Below are 27,269 nucleotides of genomic sequence, written 5' to 3'. Positions count from 1 at the left end.
AGGTGTAGTAGAGACTGTGCTATGTGTTCACCAAGATCATTTCATCTTTCTGAACACATAGGATGCCACCTTCCCCAGCCTCCTTTGTAGTTGGTTGGGGACATGTGACAACTTTTTTCTAGAAGGTGAGTGGAAGTGATATGTGATTTCTAGACTGAGGCAGTTCAGTGCAGATATAACATTTCCACACTCTCTCCTCCTGCCATTGTGACCTTGGAGGCCACATGCTTGAGATGACATTGCCACGTGATAAAGAAGAGCTTCCCAACCACACTGAACTGTAATATGAGAAATAAATGCTACGTTGAGCCACTGAAGTTCCAGGATTATTTGTTACTGCAGCAGAGTCTAAGCTGTCCTGACTGATATAAGACAAAAGACTTCTCTGTTCTCCTTAACATCTCAGAGTACTCTCCCAAGGATTTTGTTATCTGAAACTGTCATGTTTTTCAGAGTTAAAAAAAATTATATTGAAACAGTTCTCCTTTGGTGAGGAAAGTCCTGATTTCCCTCAATGTCCTTCCATCTCATTTTCCTTCTATGCTTTCTCCCCTTTGCCTACTTATTCTGGATTATGTGCCTGTGACAGAGTAGTTCAGTCAATAATTGTTGAATTGAACTGAGCTCTGGAGCTCTGCTTCATGAACTGCCACATAAGAGAAGATCCTGATGAAGAAATCATCCACCTACCCCTAGACTTGCACACAAGGTATTTACAACTTATTCCAACAGGAGCTCTTTCCAAGTCTTCCTTTTTTTCTCCTCTTAAAATTAACTAAATGTCTCTTCTCTTTTGTTGGATAAGTAGAATATAGACATTTCTCAAAGGGAATAGAATATACTAGAATCACCTCATTTAACATATTTCTCAGCAAAATAGGATCCAGTATGAGTGTGTGGATGTGGGTAACCCATTGTAAGTGGGCTTAATTGGTGTGAAAACATTACATACATCCGTTCCACATCCCCAGTCTCCTTTCCCACCACATACACCCCACACACACACACACACACATGCATGCACATGGACACTGAACTCAATAAAATAGAGTTGGCTGCCTCAGAGGAAGCACATGCATCATATCTTGTGGCTGATTTCCCTAGATTTTTAGCTTTCTATTGATCACAGAAGCCAGTCACTTTCTCCATGCAATGAGATTCCTGTCAGAGTTGACTAAATAGCCCCATTCTTGGTATCCCACTATTCTTGATCCTACTTTATATCACTATTCCACATAAAATTGCACTAACAATCTGTGATTCTGTTGAAGAAATTTACAAGCCTTGTGTGTTCTTAGTTATTGAGCCAAACTCAACGTTGGTTCAGCCACACCTCTGAGCAGGGAGAAGGCAGAGACAATGTCTAGGCCTCTGAATTTCACTTCTGCTCCTGCTTTCTTGTGTCCCAGAAGCCCCTTTTTTTCCTCACAGAGAACATTCTGACTCTGATTAAAATCTGTCTTTCTTGAGTGGTTCTAATACCGATGTTGGGCTAAGAATCACGTGCACAAGCTCATTTGTCTACAACAAGACATGATCCCAAATAGATTAAAGACTTGAACGTTCAAGACCTGAAAACATAAAACTCCTAGAAGAAAACATAGGGGGTAAACTCCTTGACATCAGTCTTAGCGATGATTTTTTGGATTTGACACCAAAAGAAAAGGCAACATGGATGGAGCTTCAGGGTGTTATGCTAAGTGAAATAAGTCAGACAGAGAAGAATAAATACCGTATTGTCTCACTTATACACGGAATCTAGAAAAAAAACGTGAACTCATAGATACAGAGAACTGATTGGTGGTTGCCAGAGGTGGGTGGAGGGGAGTGGGAGAAATGGGTGAAGAGGGCCAAAAGGTATAAACTTCCAGTTATAAAACAAATAAGTCCTGGAGGGGGCCAGCCCTGTGGCCTAGTGGTTAAGTTTGGCATGCTCCGCTTCAGTGGCCCAGGTGCGGATCCCAGGCGCAGACCTACACCACTTGTCAGCAGCCATGCTGTGGCAGTGACCCACATAAAAAATAGAGGAAAGATGGGCGCAGATGTTACCTCAGGGTAAATCTTCCTCAAGCAAAAAGAGGAAGATTGGCAACAGATGTTAGCTCAGGGCGAATCTTCCTCAGTAAAAATAAATAAATAAATAAATAAGTCCTGGAGATGTATTGTACAGTATAGTGACTATAGTTAATAATACTGTATTGTATATTTGAAAGTTGCTAAGAGAGCAAATCATAAAAATTCTCATTACAAGAAAAAAAATTTTTAATTATGTGTGGTGATGGATACTAACTAGACACTATGGTGACCATTTCACAGTATATACAAATATTGACACCTGAAAATAATATAATGTTATACATCAATTATATCTCAATAAAACAAAAGTAGATTTAAATAAAGAAAAAAAAGACATGATCTCATACAGTTGCTTCAATTATCAAAAAGCTACCTCACTGTAAGAGGCTTTCTCTTATACCCGAGCTGAGCATTTGGTAAATACCCCAGCAACAGGTCCTGTCTTCTAACTTACAGGATCCAATTATCCTCCCACTTCCAGCCTCACAAATTTCTGGAACCACACATATTGTGCTACCTTGGCTTCCCATGTCCATTGTTTACCAGTTGTCTCTTATCGACATTGTTTTATCTGTTCAGGAACCTGCTCTCGTCTCTCCATCATGGAGGAGAAGTCAACTCCTCAAGCAAGGGAAGCAGTACCTCATGGGCTGTGGAATTTCAGGCCAGCAGACCATCATGTAGCGGGGGCCAGCATGGCATCTGGCCCATGCTAAAGAGGTGGAAATTACATCTGGGCCCCAACTCTCTTAAAGCATTGGGGGAACACCAGATGTGGAGGTTTGAAAACTAACTCTCTCCTGAGGCACCCTGGCAGGTTAGTTAGCTACAGGAATGCTTGTTTTCCTCTGCTTCAACTGCCATGGGGCTAATGAGTTGCCAGGCGATTTCTCCAGCTCTGTGCTAAAGCATTCTGGGATGAACAGTCAGCCTCAGAGATTTAATATAGAAGGGTCTTTGGAGAATCTGTCCAGCATTTCATCAAAAATCCTCCTTTTGCTAAAGGCTGACAGTCTTGACTGTTACACTATTAAGGGGCACAAAACTCTGTCTTGTAACAAAGAAAAAGATCTCAGAATTCAAGAGCCACCTGAGAAAGCCTCTTGGACCAGGGATATTGACAAAAAGACTCTTCTGTATTAATTGAGTATCTAAGAAAACTCGGGCTCTGCCAGTTGAGGTGACAATGAACAACTTCTTCTACTGGTAACAACTAGCTTTGTCACAGGAAGTCAGGAGCTAGTGTAGGGGAAGAGGGAGAAGAGGGGGATTCTCCCTCTTCCCTTTCTCTTAAGGTTCTTATGGCTGGCCAAATAGTTAACAAGACAGATTAGCAGGAGAAAATAATACCAAGTTTAATAACATGTATACATGGGAGAAACCAGCGACACTGAGTTTCTCAACACAATAGCAGAAATTCTCATCTTAAATACCATCTTCAGCTAAAGACAAAGGAGGATGTTGGAGGTGGGGGGAGTCAGTTACAGGAGATTACCACTAAAGCACAGTAAACAAGACTAAGGTTATTATGCAGATTTAAGGCCTCATCTTCCACACTGATAAGTTTCTAGAAATGGGGTCATCTCCCCTCTTCCCAATACACAGAGGGAGATACCTTTACAAATGGAGATTTCCCTTATAAATGTAAATGTTTGTCTGGCAACTCCTCGCAGGGCCATCCAGAGAATGTGGCCAGAGAGACAGAACTTCCGATAAGATGGGCTTGTTGGTGCCTTTCCTATTGTAACATCTATTTTACATTATATTACAGATCTTCTATGTCAAATTCTTTAGGCAGTTAGTTGGGGAGGTCAAATGTCCAGCAGAGAAAGCAATCAAAATAAAGAGATATATTTCAGGGTGGCCAAATCTTGATCTCCCACACTAGGCAATGGCAAACTCTTCCTAAAGATGTCTGCCGTATACTGAATTGTGTCCCCTCAAAATTCGTATGTTGAAGCTCTAACCTCCAATGTGACTATAGTTGGAGATAGGGTCTTTAGGAGGTAATTAAGGTCAAATGAAGTCATAAGCTGGGTCCGTGATCTGATAGGATGAGCGTCCTTATAAGAAGAAACACTAGAGGTCTCACACTCTCTCATGTGTGTGTGCACAAAAGAAAGGCCACATGAGGACACAGTGAAAGGCAGAGAAGAGAGCTCTCACCAGAAACTAACTCAACTAGCACCCTGATCTTGGTCTTCCCTGCCTCCAGAACGGTGAAAAAAAATAAATTTCTGTTGTTTAAGTGACCCAGTTTATGGTATTTTGTTATGGCAGCCCAAGTTGACCAATACAGTGTTGAAACTCACCTAGGTATTTGGTGTTGGAGACAATGTGCAGCAGGCAGAAACCTTGAAGGGGAGCGAATTTACCTGTACTGAGTCACAGAAAATGGGCGTTGGCAGTGGTTTACTGGCATGCAAGTGGGTTCCTTGAGAACTAGTTGTGAAAAAAGGTCACAATTGTGCTTTCTCCACACGCACCTGTGTCCTTGAAGCCCAATTAGAGGAGAAGGTTGGAAATCTCCTCTGGCCCATGGTATCTCCCCATATCCCACTAGCCTGTATCTGTCACTTCCATTTAACCAAACTGCCTGAATATCTACCCATGATTCTTCTGGGCTAGCAAAAGCAGCCTTTTCCCAATGGCAGCGCATGTTATCCGCCTACTGTAGTGAGAATCTGTGTTCCTTGAAATCCAATGTCAAAATCACCCTAAGGAAACAAGAATTTTGTTGAGGAAAGAAAGAAAAAGAGGAGTAATTTCAGAAAGAGGAGAGGGAGAACAGACCTACTAGGCCTTCCTAGAACAAGTGATGGTGGTAGATGGGAGGAGGGGGTGACAGCTCCTGGAATGGAGGGAAAGAGTAGGGAAGGTACAGTTGCTGGCTCTGCCACATTAGTCTGGGTTCAACTAGCCTTGAGACTCATTTTCTGAACAGTTGACTGGTGTTATGTGGGTAGGCAGAATAAGTGATACATTTTATTTTTACCACCTCACTCTCTTACTTCAGCCATTTAATTCATTGATTTAGGGTACACTGTGGACAAGGGATTGGTTAGGCATTATGGTGACTACAAAGGGATTTTACCTGTATGGAGTTTTAAATCTCTTTGAAATAAAATGAATCAAACCCTCATCTAGTATCTACTATGTTCTGAGCATTTTCCTCTCTGTTATATGTTATGTCACTTAATCTTCAAACTATCTTTAAAATAGGCATCGTCATCATTATCAACATCGTAGACAAGGCAGCTGAGGCTTTAAGGTGTTTAAGACTTGCCCAAGATCATGCAGCTTCAAGTTTCCCCCTCTGCAAAATCCCCATTCCCTTAGAGAAGCTATCACATTAGGATTGTAAGACCATGACATTAACCATGCTCTAGTGTGAAGACCTGTCCCACTCCAAAGCTCACATTCATGCCCACCCCATCCACTCACAGCACCATGGTGCCCATCCTCTTCTTTCCATATTAGGGAATCTCCAAGAGTTGATTATACCCTTTTGCAGCCCTCTCTGTTTCTCTCTGAGCAGTAGAATGTTGACTTCGGGGAGCAAGGACAGAGCTCAGTTTTTCTGTCCTGAAAGCGGGGTCAAAACTCTTGACTTCACTCCAGCCCAGGATTCAGGCTTTCAATTTAGCAGTATGATGTGCCAGAACTCCCTCCAAGGCCATTCAGCTTAATTGCTAGCTATGGGCTTGGAAAGCAAATCATGTTTCTGGACAGCACTGACTAGTCCTCTATCGCTGTTTTCTTCTTCCTCTTCCTAAAAAAGGAATAGAAATCTGAGCCCCAACACAGTAACGAGAACTCAGGGGCAAAGCAACAGATACTTCAGTCCCAGGAGTGCTGCACATATACTTTCTGGTAATGTCAATTACTACCCTCACACTATGGGAAGAAAGAAAAGATGTGCCGATCATTTTGTTTAACAGTGTTCCTGGAGAGAGATGACCTTCTAATTCATCATGTGCAGGCACAGGATATGGTGTCAGTTTTGCCCTTGTTTCTTTTGGAGCTTCTCTAAGACAAAACTTACCTTTGGGAAACTGAAGGTAAAAAGGGAAGAAAACCAAATGCTCAAGATTCTGCTTCCAGCTGTGCATAGCTGAAGCCCTGGGTGATGGGAGATTCCCCCACTAGGTGCAACACCCTCAGTTAGTCTCATGAGGGTGGACTGGACATCGTAATTTAAATTACAAGGGATCACTGGGGGGAGGACATCAGGTCATTCCTTCTCCACCACTGGACTCTGAGTAGACAGGTTTCCAAGAGCAGATGACAAGGATCACAAGGATTCTTGGGTCCTGGCACTAAAGGGGGTCAGAGCAGGCCAGGTTTCTACTGCCAATACAATTATTTGGATAATCAGACAAAAAGCTTCAGATAATTCTGTAGCTTGCTGCTGACCTAAAATTCCAGAATAATTCCTTTAATTCTCTGCTTTCCAAGTGAAAGCTGTTTTTTTTACCTTTCATCTTTCAAATTTCTTTTTCTAGGTACAACTATAGACATGTAAGTGTCCTGCAACCTGTAGTCTCCTGATGCCTCGTCAATCAATCTTTCCCAAAGAATTAAGTTAACCAATAATTACCATGTGGATCTTATTACAATATAGACACATCAGGAAGTATTTATTTCAACTATGAGGATCTAACCAAAAGGCTCCTTCTTATCATTTACCCTGACCCTCCCTACATGTCTGTGTTGTCTTTGTTCTAGTCAGGGAAACCTGCACAATGCAAAATGTGTTCTTTAAACACTATATTCTCTTCCCGAGACAATATCTTTTCTTTCCTCTTGTTCCCAGGGCATATGACAGCAAATTCTTCATGTTTGTTGAATGAAAAAGCCCATCCTCATCATTCCATCTTCTCCCCCTTTTCTTAAAAAAATTCTTACTCAGTGCTTTGTATGTGCCAGGCACTGTTCTAAGCATTTTATGAATATTAACTCATTTAATACTCAGAACCCTTCCATGTTTATTATTTTCCTTACATTATGGATGAGGAAACCAAGGCACAAGAAGGTTAAGTAACTTTCCCAAGGTCACGCAGCCATCAAATAGTTGAGCTGGGATTTGAACTCAGGTCATCTGACTCTAGAACCTGTGTTCTTAATCACCCTGTGGTATAGCTTCACTAAGAAGCATTCTCAAGCTACAGCTTCTCCAGCAAGACTTCTTAGCATTGTCTTCCTTAATTTTGACCCTTAGAAGGAAATGAATTTGCTGTGAAACTTCAAAGGAAGACTTTAATTTTTCCTTATTGAGAAAATCAGATTGTGCAACAACTGAGGCTGGTGGGAAAAACTCTTCATTTCAACATGAATTTCAACATCTATCAATCAGGTGCAGTCCGTTTGTGCCAGGCACTGTGCTGGGCACTGCAAACTCAAAGGTAAGCACTAACAACGAAGTAGCGGAAAGAGAAATTAGGAATACAATCCTATTTACAATTGCAACAACAACAAAAAAATACCTAGGAATAAACTTAACAAAAGAGGTGAAAGATCTGTATACTGAAAACTATAAAACATTGAAAGAAATTGAAGAAGACACAAAGAAATGGAAAGATATTTCATGCTATTGGATTGGAAGAATTAACATAATTAAAATGTCCATACTTCCTAAAGCAATCTATAGATTCAGTGCAATCCCTATCAAAGTTCCAACAGCATTTTTCACAGAAATAGAACAAAGAATCTTAAAATTTATATGGAACAAAAGACCCCGAATAGCCAAAGGAATCCTGAGAAAAAAGAACAAAGCTGGAGGTATCACATTCCCTGATTTGAAAATATACTACAAAGCTATAGTAACCAAAACAGCATGGTACTGGCACAAAAACAAACACACAGATCAATGAAACAGATTTGAGAGCCCAGAAATAAACCCTCACATCTATGGACAACTAATTTTCCACAAGGGAGCCAAGTCTCTTCAATAAATAGTGTTGGGAAAACTGGACAGCCACATGCAAAAAAATGAAAGTAGACCATCATCTTATACCATACACAAAAATTAACTCAAAATGGATTAAAGGCTTGAATGTAAGACCTGAAACCATGAAACTTCTAGAAGAAAACATAGGCAGTACGCTCTTCGACATCGGTCTTAGCAACATATTTTCAAGTACCATGTCTGACCAGGTAAGGGAAACAACAGAAAAAATAAACAAATGGACTACATCAAACTAAAAAGCTTCTGCACAGCAAAGGAAACCATCAACAAAACGAAAAGACAACCTAACAATTGGGAGAAGATATTTGCAAACCATACAACTGATAAGGGGTTAATATCCAAAATATGTAAAGAACTCATACATCTCAGCAACAAAAAAACAAACAACCTGATTAAAAAAATGGGCAAAAGACCTGAACAGACATTTCTCCAAAGAAGATATACAGATGGCCAACAGGCACATGAAAAGATGTTCAACAGCATTAACTATCAGGGAAATGCAAGTCAAAACTACAATGAGATATCACCTCACGCCCGTCAGAATGGCTATAATTAACAAGACAGGAAACAACAATTGTTGGAGAGGATGTGGAGAGAAGGGAACACTCATACACTGCTGCTGGGAGTTCAAACTGGTGCGGCCACTATGGAAAACAGTATGAAGTTTCCTCAAAAAATTAAGAATAGAACTACCATACGATCCAGCTATTCCACTGCTGGGTGTTTATCCAAAGAACATGAAGACACGCATGGGTAAAGACACATGAACCTCTGTGTTCATTGCACATTATTCACAATAGCCAAGACTTGGAAGCAACCTAAGTGCCCATCAAGGGACGAATGGATAAAGAAGATGTCATATATACACACAATGGAATACTACTCAGCCATAAGAAACGATGAAATCCAGTCATTTGTGACAACATGGATGGACACTGAGGGTATCATGCTAAGTGAAATAAGTCAGAGGGAGAAGGTCAAATACTGTATGATCTCACTCATAATTAGAAGGTAAAAACAACAACAAACAAACACATAGAGACAGAGATTGGATTGGTGGTTGCCAGAGGGGCAGGGGGGAGGGAGGAGGGCAAAAGGGATGTGTGTGTGGGGATGGATTGTAATTAATCTTTGGATGGTGTACATGGTGTAATCTGTGCAGAAATAGAAGTATAATGATATACACCTGAAATTTATATAGTGTTATAAACCAAAGTTACCACAATAAAATGAAATTAATTAATTAAAAAAAACAAACAAAGGTAAGCATGGCGGCCCCTGCTTTGATGAGCTCACCATCTGGTGGGAGGAGACAGGTGAGCATAAGTCCCAAGAGAAACCCTCTTCCAGAGTGGAAGGAGGTGAGATGTTTATGCCCTGAGTCCTAAAAAACCAGAATGTATTAATCAGAGTAAGGGTAGTGATGGGAGATGGAATTGGAGCTATTCTAGTCAAAGGGAACTGAATTTACAACTATGCAGGTTTGAAAAGAGAGAGTAAGGCTTTTCCCAGGAACAGTAAGTAGTTTTGGATAAGTGGAGCTGAAGATGTAATCAGGGGTTAGATCCTGCAGGCCAACTTAGATCATGCTAAGAAATGAATTGATCAGAGAGGCATTTTTTTACCAGACCCAGTGAATGTGCCATCACCTCTTCCTCCCCCCAGGATTTGCTTGGCTCCATCTGGATGGGCTTTGACCACTTGTTCTGGCTGCCATAACCTTGCTTGCTCAACTGGTCCCACATCAAATTGGTCTTCTTGGGCAGACGCCCTTGAGCCAGTGCATGGGTAGCTATTGTTGGAACACTAGCTTCTTACCCAGTAGAAGGGTAGGATAGTAGTCTTAGGAAGCTAGAACACTCAGGACTTCTCCATGTGCTTTAAGGTCAGCTTTCACAACCAGTGATGAGTAGCTGCATGTTGTTTCATGCAAGGCCTTGCAGCTCATCCTCCTGTTCTGACCTTCTGGGCTGCAGTGTGGTTCGGGGGCTTCCAAATTGAAATTATTAATTTCCCCAGCTCTGGCATTTGAGGGGGGTATACTAAGACATATGGCAGCCTCTCTACTGTATTCTGTTCCAGCAGAATCAATGGCTCCTGCAGGCTCAGGCCTTCCATGGTTTCGGCTTGCCTGGACCCAAAAAGGCTGTGACTCCTCCTCTTGCTTCCAGGCCAGTATGAAGCCCTCCAGTGCGAGGTATATAATAACTGGCTTCCCTGCAGATACTCTGTAACTATATCCAGAAATATAAGGAGTTAATGCTCTATGGGGCAAATATGACATAGGAGATACAAAGGACCCTCCAGATAAATTCTTTTTCTTTTCCCCCATTTCCCATAGACTTCTCTAAAGCGTGGTGGTTCCACATTGCTTTCTGGAAGACATCCCATGTGACCAAGCATCAAATTGTGTTCTCTTCTGAAGCTATGACTGCTGAGTAATAACAAATGAACCTCCTTCCCTGGCTTACTAGTTTTTTAAACAGCTTTATTGAGATATAATTCACATACTATACAATTCACCCATTTAAAGTATACGATTCAATTGTTTTTAGTATACTTACAGAGTTGTGGAACCATCACCACACGAATTTAGAACATTTCAACAATCCAAAAAAAATCTCATAATCATGAATAGCTACTCTCCATTCCCCCTCTCTCTATTTCCCTCTCATTCTAGCCCTGAGCAACAACAAATCTACTTCCTGTCTCTACCGATTTGCCTGTCTTGGACATGTCATGTAAATAGAGTCTTATGACATGTGGTCTTTTGCGACTGGCTTCTTTCACTTAGCATAATTTTTTCAAGGTCATCCCTGTTGTAGCACATAACAGCACTTCATTCCTTTGTATAACTGTTCCACATTTTGTTTACCCATTCAATAACTGATAAGCATTTGGGTTGTTTTCACTTTGTGGCTGTTGTGAATGATGCTGCTAAAAATAGTCATGGACGAGTTTTTGAGTTGATATATATTTTCATTTCTCTTGGATATATATCTACGAGTGGAATCATTGGGTCATATAGTAACAATTTGAGAAAGAGCCAAACTGCACCATTTTAGATTTCCAGTAGTGTTTTACATTGCCACCACATTCTTGCCAGCATTGGCAGCGTTGGTTATTACTTGTCATCTTCTTTTTTTTTTAATCCATTATAGCATTCTAGTGAGTGTGAAATGATATCTCATTGTGGTTTTGATTTGTATCTTTCTTATGACTAATGATGTTGAGCCTCTTTTTATGTGCTTATTGGCCATTTGTGTATCTTTTTTGGAGAAATGTCTTTTCAGATCCTTTGCCCATTTTTTAATCGGATTATTTATCTTTTTATTACTGAGCTGTACGAATTTCTTTATATATTCAGGGTAGAAGTCCCTTATCAGATATGTGATTTGCGAGTATTTTTTCCCATTTTGTGAGTTACCTTTTTCACTTCATCGATAGGATAGTTTGGCTCATCAAGTTTTTTATTTTGATGAAGTCCATTTATCTATTATTTTCTTTTGTTGATTGTGGGTTTTGGTGTGTACATAAGAAAGTTTTGCCTAATCCAAGATCATCAAAACTTACTCTTGTTTTTTCTATGAGTTTTAAGGTTTATCTCTTACAGTCCATGATTCATCTTGAATTAACTTTTGTTTATGGTATAAGGAAGGAGTATGTCTTCATTCTTCTGCATGTGGATATTCAGGTTTTCCAGCACTGTTTATTGAACAAGTTATTTTTTACCTATTGAATTAATTGTCTTGGAACATTTGTCAGAAATAAATTGACAATAAATGTAAAAGTTTCTTTTTGGTTTTTCAATTCTGTTCTATTTATCTACATGTCCATTCTGATGCCAACAACACATTATTTTGATTACTGTAGCTTTATAGTAAGTTTTGAAATTGGGAAGTATGAGTCTTCCAACTTTGTTCTTCTTGTTTCAAGAATTTTTGGCTCTTCTTGGCATATACCGTATGAATTTAAGGACCAGCTTGTCAATTTCTAAAAAGAAAAGAGACACAGGATTTTGATAGGGATTATGTTGAATCTGTAGATAATTTGGGGGAATATTGCTATCTCAACAAAGTTAAGTCTATTGATCCATTAACAGAGTGTCTTTCCATTTATTTCAGTCTTCTTTTACTACTTTCAACATTTTGTTTTTCATAATACAAGTTTTACACTTCTTTTGTCAAGTTTATTCCTAACAAGTTTAGTTTTTGATGCTATTGTAAATGGCATTATTTTCTTAATTTCATTTTGGTTTGTTCATTGTTACTGTAATACACAATTTGTTTTTGTATATTAACGTCATATCTTGCAAATTTGATGAACTTATTTATCAGATATAATAGTATTTTAGTCAATTATTTAGGATTTTCTATGTAAAAAAAATATGTCATGTGTAAATATAGATAGTTTTACCTCTGCCCTTCTAATCTGGATGTCTTTTAATTCTTTATCTTGCCCATTTCTCTGGCTAGAACCTCCAGGAGAATGTTGAATAGAAGTGGCAAGAGTGGACATAATTGTCTTGCTCTTGATCTTATGAAGAATGCGTATAACATTGGCCGTGGATTTTTTATAAATGTCTTTTATCATGTAGAGGAAGTTCTCCTGTATTCCTAGTCTGTTGAGTGTTCTTAAAATGAAGGGGTGTTAGATTCTCTCAAATGCTTTCTCTCAGTCTATTGAAATGGTCATGTGGTTTTGTCCTTTATTCTGTTGATATGATATATTATTTAAATGACTTTTGGATGTTAAACCAACCTTGCATTCTTGGGTAAATCCTGCTTTGTATAGATAAGTTTATAACTGTAACATTCTCTTGATGAATTGTCCCTTTATTTTCAGAAAATGTCCTTGTTTATCTCTAGTAACTGTTTTTTATCTTAATGTCTATTTTGCCTATTATTTGTATAGCCACTCCAGCTCTCTTACCACACTGCTTGTATGATATATATTTTTCCATCCTTTTACTTTCAATCTGCTTGTATCTTTGAATCTAGAAGTGTGTCTTTTACAGACATCGTATAGTCTCTTTTTTGTTGTTGTTAAAAAGTGGTCATTTAAAATGATATCTTGTAGCAATTGTTGATACTGATTCTTCTCCCTTCCCCAACTCCAGGTCTTATGGTTGTTTGTTTGTTTATTTGTTTAGCAACTTGGCTGGACTATTTCAGTGAAATCTACTTCCCTATGCAGACTTTAACATTGCCACTCAACCAGTACAGCCTTGGGCATGCTCATAATCCTCCTGACCTCTTCCTCTCTCACCCAGGATGACAGTGGTTTTAGCAGAGTTCTCTTTGACTCTTTCACTGATATCCCTATTAAGCTCCTAGCTGGTCTGTTGTCTCTATTGACGTCATACCCAGCTGTCAACCTTCAATAATTGCTGGCTGAATGACTTATTGTTTTCAACATGCCTTGGGTCATAAATTGCTCCACAGTCTGATCCAATTAAAGTCAGGCTCTTTTGCAGTGATAATCTTCGAGGCCAGTCTTTGACACTTCTCTGACCCCATTATGGCTCTTCTTAGCTGTTACTTTCCCTTATTCTTCTGTCAAATTTTCATAGGTCTACCTTTCAGGAGTTGATATCATGGAGCCACCAGCTCTTCTTGCTCACTACCTAAATCTCCATTGTTTTTGACAGTGCCCTTAGGCTTGAACTTCCCTACATTCTGTTCCAAATAAAGTCAGCTCCCTTAGAGATACGTATGGAGTTCTCTGTCTTATGGCCTGCATCCCCCCTTTAACAGAACCTCTACTCCACTACTCTGGAAAGGGAAACAGGGACATCAATCTACTTCTCTTGGAGTGACACCCTTCTTTATGAATGGGGTACTGGACAGTGGCAGTAGCTCCTAGTCTTCTTGGCTTGTCTCCCCTGGTACGGAAACTCAGCCCTATGAGTAAGCTGGGATGAGAGTGATTGGAGCCCAGTATCCTTGGACTGCCATATTTGGGGTAGAACTTCAAGCCTATGAGTGGGGCTTTGTAGAAGAAGGATTCTCTCAGTCACACTTGCCTGCAATAGAGCTTGTGCAACACATTGCCGGGGGAGAGGATATTGATGACAAATACTGACAGCCTGACTTCTGAGTAGAAACTGCTGCCCTAGACTGGGAGATGGGGTCAGAGGACCCCCATCCTCTTGGCTGTGTCCATCCAGAGTAGAGTTTTCCTCACACTGAGCTGGGAAGTGAGGGGAGGAAACAGGTCCTGACACAGACCCTTACAGTTTTTACCAGTGTTTAGAAGATTGTCTTCAATTGCTTTATGCTCTTAGGACAATTTCCAGAAACTGAATGGTTGTTTTTATTTTTAATAATTCTCACCAGTTATGGTTGTTTCATTAGTGAGACGGTCTGTAGAGCACCTCACGTGGTCATTCTGGAAGTGTTTCTCCCTTGCTTCTCTTTTCTCTCACTCCTGCTGCCTTTGGTTTGCACCACTCATATAAGCTTTGTCTCATACTGTGTTTTCCAGAGAACCTGGATTAAGAAAGCCTTTTAGAAAGAATATTCAGGCAGCTGTAAGTACTACTGCATGGGTAGAAGTGATGCCAAGAGTTGACAAGGTTGACAACAAAATCTTACCCTGGAAGACAAGTTGGTAGGCTGCTGCAGAATTCAAGTTTTTCTCTTACTATCCTCCTTATATTGGCATCACTTCCCTGATAGTGATTGTGCTATCAGAGTGTACTACCAGCTGTCAGTTGATTGCAAGGGTAAACATGTTATAATATATTCACAAAGATTTGGAATTTTAGAGCAGGAAAGGGATACCTGGTGTGGAAAGTATCTTCATTTTATAAATCAAAAAATCGAGTCTCAAATGGGTGAAGTGACTTTCCCAAAGTCAATCGGACAATGCCTGAGAACAGAGGTCTTCTGATTCTTAGTTTTTGTCTTTCTACAGAGCACCACGGGAAACTCTCTCTCTCCCATTTCTTTTTAGAAGAAAAGTAAATAAAAAGATAAAATATCTATTATAAAAAAGTTTTCCATTACAAGGTTACTCATGTAATTTTTTCTGAAAAAAAAAAAAAAGATGACCTTCTTGTGGTCCCCCTATAGTCTCATTTTAGTGACTGGATCTGATCTATTTTACAGTCACACTATGAAGAAAATAGAAAGAAATCCATATGTGAGTTCTTAATTCTATTTTCTTACTAAGAACTTGCATCTAGATGCTAGACTTTGTCAACACTTCCAACCTCAATTTCCCAATGATCTTTGCTGAGTGTGAGGTGGGGGGAGGGTCAGAATCATCTACACTGACTAACATGAACTAAGAAAAAAACACAAATCATCATGCAGTGTGGTATGGAAGAAGTGTGGAGATAGTCTATCAATTGTGAATAATAATTCTTATTTTGTATTGAGCATTGTCATTGCAATAGAGTTCTTCTCCTCACATAGAATAAGAAGTGTGATTAAAAATAATAAAAACTGAAATTTAGTGAGTGCCAATTATATGCCAGATACCTTACTTGCTTTACCTCACTTCATGCTCCTAGCCACTGGGTGAGGTAGATATTATTATCCTCCCCCTTTTCAGATAAGAATGCCTTGAAAGTTAAGTAATTTGTTTAAGTTCACCTGGCCAGATGTAGAAGTAGGAGGAGATCTATGGAAGCCATTTGAAAATTCTTCCATAAACACTGTCATACTGCTTCTTTTGAACAAAGGAAAGAGATCATAAAAACAAAATTCTTTAAAATGAAAAATTTGGATGTGCTATGGGATTTTTAAAAACTGGGTTTTTAGATGTATTTCATGGAAGTTGTTCTTCTGCTTATAGTTTTTTTTTTTTTTTTTCCATGTAAGGTTTTTGGAAAGCTGGAACTTCATTCTTTCTTTAAATTGCTGCTCATAGAGTTCAGTAATGTGCTATGCTTCCTCCTCCTTCTTCTTTTCCTCATTTATAGAGATCATATGAGAAAATTTGCCAGGACAGTCCTGGTTTACAGCCATGGTCTCGCATAATTATTTTGTTTGTTTGATTGATTTTTTATTGAGGTAACATTGGTTTATAACATTTTATAAATTTCAGGTGTACATCATTATATTTCAACTTCTGTGTAGACTGCATTGTGTTCACTACCCAAAGTCTAGTTGCCTCCATCACTGTACAAATGTGCTCTTTTACCCCTTTTGCCTTCTGCCCTTCCCCTCTGGTAACTACCAATCTATTCTCTGTGTCTATGTGTTTCTTTGTTGTCATTCTTGTTGTTGCATGTTCCACATATGAGTGAAATCATTCAGTATTTGGCTTTCTCTGTCTGACTTATATGGCTTAGCATAATGCCCTCAAAATCCATCCATGCTGTCACAAGTGTCAAGATTTCATCTTTTTATGACCAAGTAGTATTCCATTGTGTATATATACCACATCTTCTTTATCCATTCATCAGTTGATGGGCACTAAGGTTGTTCCCAAGTCTTGGTTATTGTGAACAATGCTGCATTGAACATAGGCATGTATACATCTTTTCAAATTAGTCTTTTCCTGTTCTTTGGATAAATACCCAGAGGTGGAATAGCTAGATCATACGGTAGTTCTATTCTTAATTTTTTGAGGAATTTCCATACTGTTTTCCATAGTGGTTGCACCAGTTTACATTCCTACCAGCAGTGTACAAGTGTTCCCTTTTCTCCACATCCTCTCCAACACTTGTTATTTCCTGTCTTTTTTACAATAGCCATTCTGATGGGAGTGAGATGATATCTTGTTGTAGTTTTCATTTGCATTTCCCTAAAATTAGTGATATTGAACATTTTTTCATCTGCCTGTTGGCCATCTGTATATCTTTCAAAAAGTATCTGTTCAGATCCTCTGCCCATTTTTTAATCAGGTTGTTTGTTTGTTGTTGTTGAGTTGTATGTGTTCTTTATACATTTTGGATATTAACCCCTAGTCAGATATATGGTTTGTAAATATCTTATCCCAAATGGTAGGTTGTCTTTTCATTTTGTTGATAGTTTCCTTTGCTGTGGAGAAGCTTTTTAGTTTTTAGTTTGATATAGTCCCACTTTTTTATTTTTTTCTTTGTTTCCCTTGCCTGAGAAGACATGATATACAAAAGATACTGCTAAGGCCTGTGTCTAAGAGCATACTGCCTATGTTTTCTACCAGGAGTTTTATAGTTTCAAGTCTTTAATCCATTTTGAGTTAATTTTTGTGTATTGTATAAAATAATGGTCTACACTCATTTTTATGCATGTGAGTGTCCAGTTTTCCCAACACCATTTGTTGAAAAGACTTTCCTTTCTCCCTTGTACATTCTTGGCTCCTTTGTCGAAAATTAGCTTTCCATGGATGTGTGGGTTTATTTCTGGGCTCTCAAATCTGTTCCATTGATCTGTGTGTCTGTTTTTGTGCCAGTACCATGCTGTTGTGATTACTATAGCCTTGTAGTATACTTTGAAGTCAGGGATTGTGATGCCTCCAGCTTTGTTCTTTTTTCTCAGGGTTGCTTTGGCTATTTGGGGTCTTTTGTTGTTCCATGTGAATTTTAGGATTCTTGGTTCTATTTCTGTGAAAAATGTCATTGGGGCTTTGATAGGGATTGCATTGAATCTATAGATTCCTTTAGGATGTATGAACATTTTAACTATGTTAATTCTTCCAATCCATAAGTACAGAATATCTTTCCATTTCTTAGTGTCTTCTTCGATTTCTTTCAGTCATGTTTTATTGTTTTCAGTCTACAGGTCCTTCACTCCTTTGGTTAAATTTATCCATAGATACTTGATTCTTTTTGTTGTGTTTGTAAATGAGATTGTATTTTTGATTTCTCTTTCTGCTAGTTCATTGTTAGCATGTAGAAACGCAACTGATTTTTGTATGTTGTTTTTGTACCCTGCAACTCTACTGTATTCCTTTATTATTTCTAATAGTTTTTGGGTGGATTCTTTAGGATTTTCTATATATAAAATCGTGTCATTTGCAAATAGTGATGGTTTTATTTCTTCCTTTCCAATTTGGATCTCTTTTATTTATTTTTTTTTTTTCTTGACTAATTGCTCTGGCTAGGACTTCCAATACTATGTTAAATGGCAGTGGCAGAAGTGAGCATCCTTGTCTTGTTTCTGTGCTTAGAGTGATGGCTTTCAGTTTTTCACCATTGATTATGATGTTAGCTGTAGGTTTGTCATGTATGACTTTTATAATGTTGAGGTACTTTCTTTCTACATGCATTTTATTCAGAGTTTTTACCATAAATTGATGCTGTACCTTTTCAAATGCTTTCTTTGCATCTATTGTCATGTGATTTTTATTCTTCATTTTGTTATTGTGGTGTATCATGTTTATTGATTTGTGATATTGAACCACCTTGCATCCCTGGAGTAAAGCCCACTTGATCATGGTGTATGATCCTTTTAATGCACTGTTGTATTAAATTTGCTAATATTTCATTCAGGATTTTTGCATTTATGTTCTTCAGTGATATTGGTCTGTAATTTTCTTTTCTTGTGTTGTCCTTGTCTGGTTTTGGTATCAGGGTAATGTTGGCCTCATAGAATGAATTAGGAAGCCTTCCCTCCTCTTCAATTTTTTGCAAAAGTTTGAGAATGATAGGTATTAAATCTTCTTTGAATGTTAGGTAGAATTCACTGAGGAAGTTGTCTGGTCCTGGACTTTTGTTTTTTGGGAGGTTTTTGATTACTGTTTCAATCTCCCTACTAGTGATCGATGTATTCAGATTCTCTATTTCTTCTTGATTCAGTTTTGGAAGGTTGTATGATTCTAAGAATTTATCCATTTCTTCTAGATTTGCCAATTTGTTAGCATATAGTTTTTCATAGTATTCTCTTATAATTGTATTTCTGTGATGTCTGTTGTAATTTGTCCTTCTGATTTTATTTATTTGAATCTTCTTATTTTCTTCGTGAGTCTAGCTAAAATTTGTCAATTTTTTTTTATCTTTTCAAAGAACCAGCTCTTAGTTTTAGTGATTGTTTCTATTGTCCTTTTATTCTCTATTTCTTTTATTTTCACTCTGACTTTTATTATATCTTTTCTTCTACTGATTTGGGGCTTTGTTTGTTATTCTTTTTCTAATTCCTTTAGGTGTAATGTTAGAGTGTTTATTCGAGATTTTTCTTATTTCTTGAGGTAGGCTTGTATTACTATAAACTTCCCTCTTAGTACAATTGTTACTGTATCTCTTAGATTTTGGTATGTCATACTTTGATTTTCATTTGTCTCCAGGTATTTTTTGATTTCTCTTTCAATTCCTTCATGTACCTAATAGTTGTTCAGTAGAATTTTGTTTAAATTCCACATATTTGTGACATTTCCAGTTTTCCTCTTGTAGTTCCTTTCTAGTTTCATACTGTTGTGGTTGGAAAAGATGCTTAATATTATTTCAATATTCTTAAATTTATTGAGACTTGTTTTGTGGCCTAATATGTCGTCTAGACTGAGAATGTTCCATGTGCACTTGAGAAGAATGTGTATTCTGCAGTTTTTAGAAGGAATGTTCTGTATATATCTGGTTATTAAATCCATCTGGTCTAATGTATCATTTAAGGCCAATGATTCCTTTGATCTTCTGTCTGGATGATATAGCCATTGATGTAAGTGGAGTGTTAAAGTCCCTTACTATTATTATGTTATTGTCAATTTCTCCTTTTATGTCTATTAGTAACTGCTTTATATATTTAGGTGCTCCTATATTGGGTGCATAGATATTTACAAGTGTTATTTACTCTTCTTAGATTATTCCCTTTATCATTATGTAATGCCCTTCTTTGTCTTTCATTACAGTTTTTGTTTTAAAGTCTATTTTGTCTGATATAAGTATTGGTACCCCAGCTTTCTTTTAATTTCCATTTGCATGGAATATCTTTTTCCATCCCTTTATTTTCAGCTTGTAAATGTCTTCAGCTCTGAAGTGTGTCTCTTGTATGCAACATATATATGGGTCTTTTTTTTTATTCATTCAGCCACCAAGTGTCTTTTGATTGGAGTATTTAGTCTATGTACTATCAATAAGTGTATACTTATTGCCATTTTGTTACTTTTTTTCTGGATGTTTTTGTAGCTCTCTGTTCCTTTCTTCTTCTCTTGCTCTCTTCCCTTGTGATTTGAAGGCTTTCTTTAGTGTTATGTTTGGGTTCCTTTCTCTTTATTTTTTGTGTATTTATTATATGTTTTTGGTTTGTGCTTACCATGAGGTTCATATATAATAACCTATGTAATGAGCAATCTATATTAAGTTGATGGTCTCTTAAGTTTGACGTTTTACTAAAAGTCCTACACTTTTACTCCCCCACCCAACATTTTTTGTTTTTGACATCATATTTTACCTCTTTTATTTTTGTGTATCCCTTAACCTCTTACCATAGATATAGATAATTTTAGTACTTTTGTCTTTTGACCTTCATACTAGCTTTATAGGTGGTTGATCCACTACCTTTACTGTATATTTGCCTTTACCAGTGATATTTTTTCTTTCGTAATTTTCTTATTCCTATTTGTGGTCTTTTCCACTTAAATAGGTTCCTTTAACATTTCTTGTAAGACCAGTTTAGTGGTGTTGAGCTCCTTTAGTTTTTGCTTGTCTGGAAAACTCTTTATCTCTCCTTCCATTCTGAATGATAAACTTACCAGGTAGAGTATTCTTAGTTGTAGGTTTTTGCCTTTTGGCACTTTGAATATATCATGCTACTTCCTTCTGGCCTGTAAGGTTTCTGCTGAGGAGTCAGCTGATAGTCCTATGGGGTTCTCTTTGTTGCTTTTCTCTTGCAGCTTTTAAGATTCTCTCTTTATCTTTAATCCTTGACATTTTAATTATAATGTGTCTTGATGTTGCCCTCTTTGTGTCCATCTTGTTTGGTCCTCTCTGTGCTTCCTGTACCTGGATGTCTGTTTCCTTCCCCAGGTTATGGAAGTTTTCGGCTATTATTTCTTCAAATAAGTTCCCTGTCCTTTTGTATCTCTCTCTTCTCCTTCTCTGAAACCTACAATGTGAATGTTACTATGCTTGATGTTGTTCCAGAGGTCTCTTAAACTGTCCTCATTCTTTTTAAATTCTTTTTTCTGGTCAGCTTGGGTGATTTACTCTACTCTTTCATCCAGATTGCTGATCCATTCTTCTGTGTCACCTTCTGTGCTGTTTATTCCGTCTATTGAACTTTTCATTTCCATTATTGTGTTCTTCAGCTCTGATTGATTCTTTTTTTAATTTCTAATTCTTTGTTAAAGTTCTCACTGTGTTTCATCTATTCTTCTCTCTAGTTCAGTGAGCATCCTTATGACCATTAGTTTGTACTCTTTATCAGGTAGATTGTTTATCTCTGTTTCATTTAGTTCTTTTTCTGAGGATTTGTCCTGTTCTTTTATTTGGAACATATTCCTTTGTCTTCTCATTTTGCCTACTTCTCTGTGCTTATTTCTATGTATTAGGTAGATTAGCTATGTATCCCGATCTTGGAAATGTAGCCTCATGTAGGTGATGTCTTATGGAGACCAGCAGTATGTTCTCTCTCATCGCCCATGACAAATGCTCCAGGAGTCTCCCCTGTGTGGGCTGTACGTGCCCTTCTGTTGTGGCAAGCCTGCTATTGCTGCAGGCATGTGGGTAGGCTGGGCTGGCTCCCAGGCCAGCTGGTCATGAGGCCCAGCCACGTGTGGCTGCTATGGGCACATTATTGGGTGGGGCAAGTCCCTGGCATGGCTGGCTGCAAGGTCTGGTAGGGCACAACTACTGCAGTTTTCTGAGTGAGTCAGGCCCCAGTGCAGCTGGTTGCTAGGCCCGAGGGTGCACAACTGCTGCAGGCCCCCAGTATGGCTGGCTACATGGCCCTACAGTACTCAGTTGCCTTGGATGCGTTAGTGGGCAGGGGGTGCTTCTAGTGAGGCTAGCTATATGAGCTCAGCTGTCGCCAGCTTGTTTTTGTGCAGGGCAGGCCTCTGGTGTGAATTGGCTATGTGGCCCTGAGGTGCACAGCTGCCTCAGGTGCACTGATGGGTGGGGCAGGCCCCAGGTGTGGCAGCATTCAACCGTTTCAGGCATTGATAGGTGGGGCAGATCCTCTGTGTGGCTGTTTTTGAGGCCCAGTGCTGTAAGTTTGCTGCAGGCTTGTTAGTGGGTGGGGCTCATCCCTAGGGCAGGTTACCTGTGCTGCTTGGCTGCGTTCAATCACCTTGGGTGCTCTAGCGGGTGGGGCAGACCTCTGTGCTTATAGGCTCAAGGAAGAATTCTAATGGCACCTGCCAGGATTGGTGTCAGTACAGCTGAATTAGGTCACAATAATGGCTGCCACCAGTGTCTCCATCCCTAGGGGGTGGGCCCAGCCACCTCCTGCCTCTCTGGAATATGCTCTGAGCTTAGCAAGTCTCTTTTGCCAATGGACTATGCACTTTTCAATCTGGTGTTTTGTGCTGGTTTCCTGTGCACAGGCCCTTTAAGAGCAGGTTTTCCTTTACCCGAAGTTCTACAGTTTTCCTGGGCATATTCCCTGTTGGTTTTCAAAGCCACATATTTTGAGATCTTGTCTCTCTTGTGCTAGATCTAAAGGCTGCATGCCTAATGTGGGATCTTGAATCCCCTGCTCCTCCGGGAAAACTCTGTACCTTTGAGATCGCTTTCTACCATGAAGTGCCACAGCTAGGGTGTGGTTTTTTCCTCAGAAGGTTTGCATCTCTGTCTCTTCCCCCTTCTCTGTGTTGTCCCTTGTTGTGGAGGTTTTTTTCATCCAGTTTCCAGATCTCGCTCAGAGGAAATTGTTCCACAGGTATTTATAGGTTTGTTGCATATGTGGGAGGAGGTGAGTTCAGGATCCTCCTACATGGCCATCTTCCAAACTCTGGCATAATTAGTAATAGCTCTTCTTTACTCACAAGCCCTGATTTGGATGATAATTACATAGTCATATTAATTGTTCGTCATTAAACATGCTAAGGTGTTGTGTTGCGGCTGCCCACTAGGTGTCAGAAGTGTAACCTTTGGAGAACACTCAGGGAAAGCGTTTCATTACAAAAGTCAAATCACAACAAATAATTAAGCGTAGCTCAAGAGCTACCTGCAGCCTCGACCATTCAAAACAAGTGAGAGAGCACGGGGAGGAGAGAAGGAGCAGGTGCAGGATAGGTAGCTCCTTACTGGGATCTGGTAGAGAGAGAAGGATTCCCTTCCTAGTTAGAAGGACTCCACTGATATCTGGAATGAGCACAATGGTGTCCTTTTTAATTTCACTCACAAGATGAAACCAGCGTGCAGTGAAGTGAGGAAACAATTTCGAATGAAGAGATATTTTCCTCTTCATAAATTGTTTTTCAAATCATGGTTGGATGAACGTCACACAGGCAGTTCCCTGGGTTTTGACAAGTCTATTGAATGACTGACTGCATTTGAGCCAGAAGCTGTGTTGCCTGAACACAAATCCTCTAATGACGATTTGAAAACATCTATACTCAGAACTCAATGGCACTCTCGGACTCTTCTTGGAAGGACCCATGGACTGTACGTATATTGCCTTTGACCCACGTGGATACCACTGCTCTCTAGAAACTCTCCTCACTTCAGATGTGTGCGCGTAACGGCACACAAGGTAGGATAAGTCCACAGCATGGGTTTTCAGGGGTTTGTACCTTTCGGTCTTTGGAATTGGTTGCTATTGCTAGTGGCCCTCAAGTGTTCTGAAGCATCTTCTGATGTGAATGAATTCACAAATTCCACTGCCCAGCGTGAACCTAATGTTCAGTTTGCTGCTGCCAGCTCAGAGCCAGATGAGAAGATAGCTGTTTTTGCACTGGATTATGACTACGTGCAAATTCCTTATGAGGTCACCCTCTGGATACTTCTAGCATCCCTTGCAAAAATAGGTAAGTCCCCAAACACCTGGTTGTGGGAGTAGTTTTCCACATAAGATAATGTATGTGAAAATGCCTTCTGGTCAGTGAGCTAAGTGGATTTTAACTGTTACTGCTATGACATCAAAAATTCTGTACCGTGGAGTCAAGGGAAAGTCATTTTGCTTTTTATGAAGCCATTTAATACTTCAGGATTGTGCTTTGAAATTTAAAATCATACTTCTGGATCATGGGTTGTTTTGATTTCTTTTCGTTTCAGGGTGGCAACCATGTGACATTATTTGGCATGTAAAAATCTCGAGTTCTATGCTTTAAAAAATAGAGAGTAAGACGTGTAGACCTTAGAATGATGCTCACTGGAAATTTCAGGAACCACATAAAATTCTTCCTTAATTCTCGGCCATGTAACCTTGGGCTTCATCAACGACTCCCATTGTTTATTCTTTATAAGTGGCACGTGCTCCTTGCAAATTGGCAGAAAGCAAGGAACAAGACAACCACAGACGACTCTTATATCACTCTGTGATGGGATACGGGGGCATATGAGATGATATCTGTCAGTAAAATATTGGTTTACACCTGAGCCAAATGGAACCAGTGGGGCATCTCTGGTTTCCCTTGTGAAATAAGGTGAATTCAAGTTAATGGTCTAAATTCTAATCAGAGTTCTTTGGGCCAAAAACTAAAGTGATGGTTTACGCTCTGACCATTTAATCCCTATCTCCACCCCTTGTTGCCTTAAAACCAGCTTATTCCAAAGTGGAAAACTGATACAATTATCTCAATTATTAAGCATAACATCTCCTCTACCTCAGTAATGAACTTTTTTATTTGAGTAGATAAATTGCTGTATTGGGATAGAATCTGTGAAACATTTTGATGCTTATTTACATTTTTCCTCTAGAATGGGTGTGAAATATGGGTTGAGCCATGAGATCTGGCAGTTAACTCCTTGGCATCAGGACTGTGGGCTCTGTCTATTCATCTTGCTCCCTCCCCACGGATGTTGGGGGTACTGGTGTATTCATCAGTTGCTCCTTCATAACTACTGTTCATTTGGAGCTAGTAAGGTGTGAAGATTGAATGGAAGTTGTTAGCTTGAAGAACACTTGTGTGATTTGTCAAATGATTAAATTACACAAAGTGTCTCACATTATTTCTAAAAAGTGCTCAGGTAAAATGGCTTTCTAAAGGGATAATATTCTCAATTCAGAGCTAGGGGTCTAATACCTTTCATGCAACCACATGGACTCGGAGAACATTCAATGTGATCGTATATATGCATTTTGAGTTTTCCTTTGTAAGCAATGACAGAGATTCTGGCCGCCCACTCCTTTCCTTTTTTACAGTAATGGGTGAAGTTGGTCTGGGAATCAGGAAACTAGATCTGTTGCTGACTAGCTAGTCACTTTGTCTTTCTAAGTCTCAGTTTGTTCACCTGTGAAATTATTTCTAAGACCTCTTTTGGTTCAGATAAGTATTTTCTAATGGAAAAGAGGCTTACATTCTATATCAGTAAACATCTCAATGCAGAAAAGATATATTTTATCTTGGCTTTATATTTGCATAAAGCATAAATTGTTCTTTAGAAGCATTGTTTGTGCTGAGCTCATAGTTTTATATGTCACCTCAGTCACCTCCGGCAAAAAAAAATGGCATAAAACTTTAACACGTAAGGAACCCATATAGATTTGTTAGATTCTATATTATAAAACTTGAATCAAAATGTAATTAATAATCATTACTATTATTATTCTTTTATTCAGTCATTCTATCAAGACACATTTATTGAATGCCCATGCAATATGTGTGAATGACCGTGGTCCCTGCCCTCAAGAAACTTAGTTTAAAACCTTAGTTTAAAGTCAAATCCAGCACTGTCTGACAGAAAAACATTACAACTGTCCCCAATCCTTTTTAAAACACTAAACTCTACATGTTATAAAAGAATGATATTACAGAACAAAGATAATACAAAGTCACCTCAGACTTTTGTTTATTTTTTATTTTAGTTTCACTTCTTGGAACATTATAAAAAGATGTTCCTTGAATCATTGGGCAGAATAGAATTGTAGGGCCATCTTTGACTTTCAGGCAGGACTTTGTTATTTGTGCCATTTAAGTTTCAGACACTGGAACTGTAAAATCTCAAAGTAACTGACTTTATTGTCAATTGTGAAAGGGGAGAGAGTTGTGAAATGTGAAATGCACATAGAATGTCCCTTTACAGTGCCCTGTTCACAGGCATGAAGCCTCTTCATGCTACTGCTGTGTAGATGCAACTCGGCTTAAGGCAGGTACGTGTCGGATCCATTTCAGGAAACTCGATTTGTGGAAACAGGACCAAACTGGGGAGACACAGGGCCTGAGAAAATCACACTATGGGCTCTTGCACCTATTTTACATATTAAAAAGTTCAGTGTGGTTAAAACAAGCACTAAATGCAAAAGGAGAATGTAGGAGAAGAAGGAGAAGAGGAAGAAGAAGAGGGAGGAGGAGGAGGAGGAGAGGAAGTAGGAGGAGAGAAGGGGGAGGAGGAGGAGGAGGAGAGGGAGGACAAAGGTGTCATTAGGAAATGGAGAGAGCAGGACTCTAGAAGGAGAATTTAAGCTAGTCTTGAAGCCAGTGGGCCAGGCTTGTGGTTTGGAATAGTGTCGCTTGATACTAGCGATACTCCATTGTAATCACCTGCCTGCTGATAGTGAATGGAGAAGTTCTAAGCTGTGGGCAGGGAAACCCACATGCTCATTGGATGGCTGAACCTAAAAATTCCTAAGGAGACATTCAATGCCTCTCTATGGCCCATGGGAGCAAGCCTATACTCCTTAGCCTTGACTTCAAGGCCCTCCGTTATTTGGCTCAAAATCATCTTCCGACTCTTTTTCCAACGCTCTTTCCAATTCAAAATTTGCTCCAGGCAGGTGGATCTCCTCAATGAACGTCAAATATCTGACTGGGCCATCTTGTCTCTCTTCTTGTTTCTTGGAGTTCTCCCCGCCTAAAATATCTTCCATTGTGTTGTTCAACCGTGTAAGCCCTACTCATTCTTCAATAACCTGTTCAACTTCTGTTTCCCATGTAAAAGCTTCTCTGATGAACATTTAACCTGTTCATTCATTCATTTATTAACTTGTAGATTCTTTCAGCAAATAGACCAGCTGTTGGGAAATGACAACTTGCTAAGGGCTTTGGGGAGATATAAAGAAGTATATCATTCTGCCAGTGTTTGAGGAGTTTAGAGATTAGTAGGAGAGACAAGTCATGCACAAAAAACGGTAGAAAAAGATCATTCTTATTAGACAGTTACAGACAAAATGTTATAATAATTCAGAGGAAGACATATTATTTCCTCGGGAAGTGCTTGGCAAAATCTTAACCTCAAAGACTGAGCAGGACCAAA

The 27,269-nt window shown here is 39.0% G+C and overlaps 1 protein-coding gene across 1 annotated transcript in view; it reads left to right on the top strand.

The window, feature by feature from the left end:
* The first annotated feature begins 23,625 nt into the window (after positions 1–23,625).
* SLC9A4 (solute carrier family 9 member A4) overlaps positions 23,626–27,269 on the top strand; it is a 61,749-nt gene continuing 58,105 nt past the window's right edge. The window contains exon 1 of the mRNA XM_058534382.1: positions 23,626–23,881. Within this exon, the coding sequence (XP_058390365.1) occupies positions 23,626–23,881 (256 nt within the window). The remainder of the gene's footprint in view (positions 23,882–27,269) is intronic.

The sequence above is a fragment of the Diceros bicornis genome, chromosome 40, assembly GCF_020826845.1.
Source record: "Diceros bicornis minor isolate mBicDic1 chromosome 40, mDicBic1.mat.cur, whole genome shotgun sequence".
In the NCBI taxonomy this organism is placed as follows: Eukaryota; Metazoa; Chordata; class Mammalia; order Perissodactyla; family Rhinocerotidae; genus Diceros; species Diceros bicornis.
Note: the sequence above shows the minus strand (reverse complement) of the source record. Positions and strands in the feature narration are given on the sequence as shown.